The following is a 6,592-nucleotide window of genomic DNA, read 5'->3' on the forward strand; positions in this document are numbered from 1 at the left end:
CAGACCTGCCTCTAAGGATGAGCTAGGTCCAAATTTTAATGTGAAGAGAACAATCTAAATTACTTTTGGAAAATTGAATAATGATCCCAACCAGCTTCTTGAAATGAAAGGCCATTTCTTGATTGGTTGAAATGTAGAGGATTTTGCTTCAAGGATGAGTTTAAACTTGATCATTTTTTGAGGTTCCTTCCAAATCTGACATTCTGTGATTATGTCCAATGTGATGAGAAAATGGGATGTTGAATCTTTGTTAATGTTGGTAGTATACATTGAATGGACCCAAAACCTCCCACTATCACAAGAGATAAGGAATCAGGAATATATCTCAGCTATTACTTTCGAGACAAGAAGCTCCAAGCTACACTTTTCAGCTTTCAGCATTGCTAATTCCAATTCTGGTCAACAATTTGTTTAGGCTATGAAGCAGCATGACCTATACACCAACTTACACCAAGTCAAGATCCACAGAGACATGCTGGGCTACCATAAAGATCAAGAAAGCACAAAATGTTCGGGCTCTGAAGAATTAGTAACCTCAATATTTGCCACTTCCACCATACAAGAAGCACAAGGCTGCCCTATTTGTGAATTTTACTAAGAAATGTCTCTATTAACAGATGTGGTTTGCATGTCATTTCTGGGTTCTTCTGAAGAACAAAAAAAAAAGAGTGGGGAGAAGGGCTTTGAACCACATCCTCAGGGTCAAGATCATCATTTTTATTCCTTTTCTTTCACATAACACCACCATGAGCTTAGTAGAGAAGTGAGTACTGACCATTTCTGTCATCATTCTATTTATCCCAATCATTATCTTCTCTAATCTGATATATTCACTCCTGGATAGACTCAATACCAAGAATCCTTCTGTCTTAAGAGTTTCTTATTGATACTTCCTATTCATTCTTTAGATAGATGCTACTCCAAGATCTTAATCACCTTTCCCTCTGCCTCATTCATCACCACTCTGCTACCATGTTAGTTTGTGGTCCTTGCCCTTTTGGGGGAATTTATTTCTAGTGTCCCTAAGATTCTCAATTTGACATCCTTCTAATTTTAAATTCCTGACCTGTTGCAAAAATTCATAAGTGTTTTTTGTGTCCCTACACTAGGCAGGTGGTCATAGTATTTCAAACTATATAAATCCAGTATTATGGAATGAAAGAGTTGTGCTTTTCATTAGCCTTTCAGAATATCACTCAGAATCCATAATATTTAGATATTTTTTCTTAGAAATAGGCATAGAAAGTCTTCCAAGGACAAAGCTCAAATGCCTGTCAAGTTCATGGGCTAATTTCTGCTACATAAATGAGTCAAGATTTAAGCCTTTGTCTCTGAAGAGAGAACATGGTGATCACTCTAATGCGATCTCCTTAGTCTTCACTCCATAGACAATAGGGTTCACCACAGGGGGTACTAAGAGGTAGATGTTAGCTAGGAGAATGTGGACATAAGGAGCTACATGGTGGCCATATCGATGTGCCAGAAAGGAGAAGAGTGCCAGTGAGTAGCTGAGCACAATAATGGTGATGTGGGCTGTGCAGGTGTTGACTGCTTTGACCCTGGCCTCCCTCCCAGGCAGCCTCAGGACAGCCCTGAAGATAAGAATGTAGGAGGTAGAGATGAAGGAGATATCACACCAACACAAACTCAGGATCACAGCCAGACCATAGAACTTATTGACTCGAGTGTCACCTACAGCCAGTTTTACCACTGCCATGTGCTCACAGTAAGAATGAGCTATTGCTGTGGAGTAGAAATATGTTAGCCTCAGTTTGATAAGGATGGGACAGAAGGAGATGAGAAGAACAGCCCTCATAACTACCACAACTGCAATGCCAAGCAGGACTTGAGGGGTCAGGATAGCTGTGTACCTCAGGGGCCGGCATATGGCTACATAGCGATCCAATGCCATGGCTACCAGGATCCCAGTTTCAAACCCTGCCAGGGCATGCACAAAGAACATTTGGGTCAGACAGACATTGAATTCAATCTCTTTGAAGTTGAACCAGAAGATGGCCAAGGTTTTAGGGAACAGGACAGGGAAAATACCAAGGTCATTGATGGCCAACATTGCCAAGAGAAGATACATGGGTTGGTGGAGTGATGAGTCCCTCCAGATGATGGACAAGATGGTACAGTTGCCCACAAGAGCAAGAAAAATCATGATGCAAAATGGAATCCCCATCCAGTGCTGTACAGACTCCAGACCAGGGACTCCCAATAAGGTGAAATATACAGGGTTGACAAAGGTGACATTGGAATCTTTCATGTTGTACATGTCACCTGCAGAGAAAGAACCAAAGTATTAAGTGGAAGAGAAGGAAAAGGTATCAGGGGATAGGAGAGTAGGGAAATCCATTCAAAGGTCTATCACTGAGATATATGGTGGCACAGAAATTGAGTTATGGGAGATTCAAGGCACTAAAAGACAAGCACAATATAAAGGGCACCCTTCAAAGTGTTCCCTTTATTGAAAAGGAGAAAGAAAGTGACCCTTTCCCCTTCTCAAAAAATTATTCAGCATCTCTGAACAAGAAAGCTTTGTTTTACATGTTAGGTATGATTTTTAAAATTATACATAAAATAAATGTTGATTTTAATTCTAGTCTCCAACTTATTTTACTGCTATTTTGGATATGTGTTCTTAAAAGAGGGGAAATGGTACCTATTGTATCCACATACATACTCATATACCCTTCCAGAAGAATGTAAACATCTGGAGGGCAAGGACATTATTGATTGTGGTTTTTATATCCCCAGGGAGTATCACAGTACCTTACACGTAGCAGGCATTGATAAATATTTCTTAAATAGAATTTTTAAGAAGAAAATTATCCTAATTTAATCCAAGTATTTGCTTCAGAAGTCATCTAGCCTACATCCAAATTCCTACTGTATAATTCAATCATTCATATGCTTCTTACAAAGAGTATCTATACTGTGGAATCTAGTCTACCCTAGTAAGGCTAATTGCTTTGTGCTGGTGCATCCAGTGACAATGAAGCACTTGACATATCAGAAGGTCCAGCCACACTGCTCACTTCCCCTACAACTTGCTCTCCAGTCTGCCTCACCTATAAATTGTCCCTCATTCTGCCCTGAGGATGACTCCACCCAGGGCCTGACTAGATGATAGTTAGTTCCATTTCGTTAGAAATTCAGCCACATTGCTCCCTTCCCCCTAGCATCCACTCTGTCCCCATCCCCATCCCCAGTTTTCTAATTTTTCCTTTATGTATTTTCTTCCCCTGTTAGAAGGCAGGCTCTTTGAGAGTAGGGACTATCTTGTTTTCTTGGTTTCCCATCTCCAGCACTTAAAACAGCACCTCGTAGATAGTAAGCACTTAATAAATACTTGATCTATCTAATAGGGGACATTGACCAAAGTGGTGGTCCAAGGTGGAACTTCAAACAATAGGATTTAGGGAGATATTAGGAGTCAGGGCAACCTTTTGGTCCTTATTAAATCTGTCCTTAAGGAGTATTATCCCTGGCCTCTGTGTTTCCAAGTTGAACATTGTTCACCTCCAATGTGGTCACTTCCAAACACAACAGCAATCCTACCCACCTTCATTTGTCCCATGCACCTTCTTCATAGAGAACCCCCTACACTTTAATACATGTCCTCCTCCTCTTTTGACCATCCCAGGACATATAAACATCATTCATTTGCATACAATATGCACAGAAATACATATAGCAACATATACATACACACAAACGCCTACACAGACATACACAAGGAAGCACACAGGCAGGTATACTGACAATCAGATGCAAACATATATGGAATCATACACTTTACCCAATCAAGGAAATTTTCCTTTCCCCAGCCATTTTGTCCCCACTTCGTACCACTCCATCCAGCCCAGTTCATGTCAGAGCCAGTTAGCACCTGCAGCTTGGTGTGGGGAAGAAGGGAATGAAGGACCACACAATACCCCATTCCCCTTACTGTGAAGAAGCTCTTTTTACCTCACTCCAACCCATATTGCTATGGTTTCAGCCCATTCCTTCTTGTTCTGCCCATATGGAGAAAGGACCCAAAAGCATCCATAGCCCTGATACCCAGAGCCCAGAGCAGTAAGATGTCAGATCCATAGGTGATGTAGTGAATTGTGGGGTAACATCATCTTCTCAAGTCCAGGATCCCTGTGAGGAAAAAGAACAAGGCTCAGCTGATATGTACGTCCCAGGGAATGGATTCACCTGTAGCAGTACAAATAGAAGTAATATAAAAGGAGGAACAAGCTGAACATGAGAGAGATTGTAGGGCAAAGAAGTTTCCCTGACCCCAGATTCCCATCTGTCTGAATTGAGCCAAGACAACCATCTTTCTTGGAGACTAGAGGAAGGACTACATCTGGTTAACTAGCTTATTCTCCAGACTTCATAATTATCATGGGACCCTAGCTAGACTTCCTCCACACATTTTTGTCATTTTTTTTTAGAAAATGAGAGATTCCTTTTTTTTTCAGAGTGAAATATTAAAAGTAAAAATGAAGCATTTAGAGTGCTCTGTAGACATAGATAAATCTCATTTGAGTCCTACTGTGTCCCATTCTATTACCCACTGAGTTCTCCTGCAAAAGAAGGCAATGGGAGAGATGCAGGATAAATGCTTCCCATTTGAAAGGATGAAATGTAGAGAGATTGCCCAGTGTTCCTTCAGAATGTTAAGACAAGAAAGAGGCAAGGAACTACATAAGAGTAGGCTGAGCCTCAAGTCCTGTCACAGATTTACAGAATATCAGCTGATCCAACAAATACATAAAAACACATCTTTACAACATCCCACAATAAGTGGTCATTCAGGATGTATTTGATGTATATTGTATTCCAGTGAAGGGGAATTTGCAACATCCCCAGGGAACCCACTTTTGGACTGCACTAATTGTTAGGAAGCTTTTCCTTGACATCAAACCCAAACTTGTCTCATTATAACTTCAACCCAATGCTCTACCCTCAGAGAATAAATGGAATGCATATCTAATATATATACAAAAGTATTTGTATAGATCTTGCTTGTACTTAATTGCTTGCATGTTACCTTCCCCATTAGATTTTTTAGTTCTTTGAGGACAGGGACTGTTTCTGGCTTTCTTTGTATGTCTAGCACTTAGCATAGTGCCTGGCACATGGTAGGTGCTTAATAAATGCTTGTTGACTTGTTGACTTCCACACAACATCCCTTTGAATATTTTGAAGACAACTATCACCTCCCCCATAAAGTCTTCTCTTTTCCAGACTAAACATTCACAATTATATCAGCCAGTCCACATATGATATGGATTCAAGGCTATATGAGTCCATCATCATGGTTGCCCTCCTCTGAACATTCTCTACTTATCCATGGCCTTTTGAAACTTTAGTTTCCAGATTTAAATGCAAAACTTCAGATGTAAAGTAAGTAGGGCAGGCTACAAATGGACCATCCCCTCTATAGTCTTGAACGTATGCCTCTCAATTCATCCCGAGTGCATTAGCTCTCTTGAATGCCTAACTGGATCTTATGATCATAGAGTTTAAATTGGAAGGAATCTAAGAGGGCATCATAATCGAACACCTTCATTTTGCAATTAAGGAAACTAAGGCTGAGAGAGGTTAAATGATTTTCCCAGAGTCACTCAGCAAGTAAATGTCAGTGGTGAGATTCACGTGGAGTCAGATCTTTCTGACTCCAAGTCCAACATTTTATCCAGAAAACCATACTAGATGACATAATAAAATGCCAGACTTATCTTCAAGAGGTACCTGAGTTCAAGTCTTGCCTCAGACACCTATCAGCTGTGTGGCCCTGGGCAAGTCACTTAACTTTTCTCACCTTTAGTTTTCTCATTTGAAAAAATAGGAATAGTAAGAGCATACATGATGGGTCTGTTGTACAGATCAAATGATCAAATATCTGTAAAATGTTTTATAAATCTTTAGAGCAGTATATAAATGTTGACTATTATATCAAATATTCAAAATTGCAGTCTTCTCGAGGAGTTTTGATTAAGACTCTTAAGAAATCTATAGTTTTCTGACTTTCTAACTCCCCTTGAATTACTTTTGCTTCCCCATTTATTCCTTGTAGTTATTTAAAGTAAAACCTAAAACAGTCCCAAAGAGCTTTGTGTTAGTTTCATGGAGCGGAGGAAAGGAGAGAATTTTGGAGATTGTCCCATTCCATAAGGAGATGAGAAATAAGGGATAAAAACCCCAAAAATGGGATTTTGGAGACCTAGGTACAGTGATATGTGAGAATGGGCTCATTTGGGCCTTGGGAGAGCCCAAATGGTTATTAAATTTTCAGTATGAGAAATTATACCTTGGAGAGAGACAAATGCCACTAATCTCTGATTGACTTACTATTTTGTTGATTTCTAGACTTAAGGAAGTGATGGAAAAAATGTTAATAACACAGATTCAATTTAAGAGTGTGTCATGCATATTTAGGGGAAGGGGGAGAGCAGATGGTCAAACATTTACCAGAACAACCTTTCCTAGATTGTATTTATTTCCTGTGTCTTTGTGAAAGCCACTTCATCTCTCTGACACTCAGTTCACTCATCCGTAAAATGAAAGACTTTAGCTGGAACATCTCCAA

The 6,592-nt window shown here is 39.9% G+C and overlaps 1 protein-coding gene across 1 annotated transcript; it reads right to left on the reverse strand.

Moving 5' to 3' along the window:
- Positions 1-1,351: 1,351 nt before the first annotated feature.
- On the reverse strand, positions 1,352-2,278 carry LOC110200477 (olfactory receptor 52A1-like). Its single transcript, XM_020975842.2, has one exon. It carries the CDS (start codon positions 2,276-2,278, stop codon positions 1,352-1,354), a length of 927 nt encoding a protein of 308 aa, XP_020831501.2.
- Between the last annotated feature and the right edge of the window lie 4,314 nt (positions 2,279-6,592).

The sequence above is a fragment of the Phascolarctos cinereus genome, unplaced genomic scaffold (assembly GCF_003287225.1).
Source record: "Phascolarctos cinereus isolate Bilbo 61053 unplaced genomic scaffold, phaCin_HiC Scaffold_726;HRSCAF=1367, whole genome shotgun sequence".
NCBI classification, from domain to species: Eukaryota; Metazoa; Chordata; class Mammalia; order Diprotodontia; family Phascolarctidae; genus Phascolarctos; species Phascolarctos cinereus.

What these genes read in the sequence shown, in the direction of transcription:
- LOC110200477 (XM_020975842.2), bottom strand. Translation starts at nt 2,278, where the DNA reads ATGTACAACATGAAAGATTCCAATGTCACCTTTGTCAACCCTGTATAT.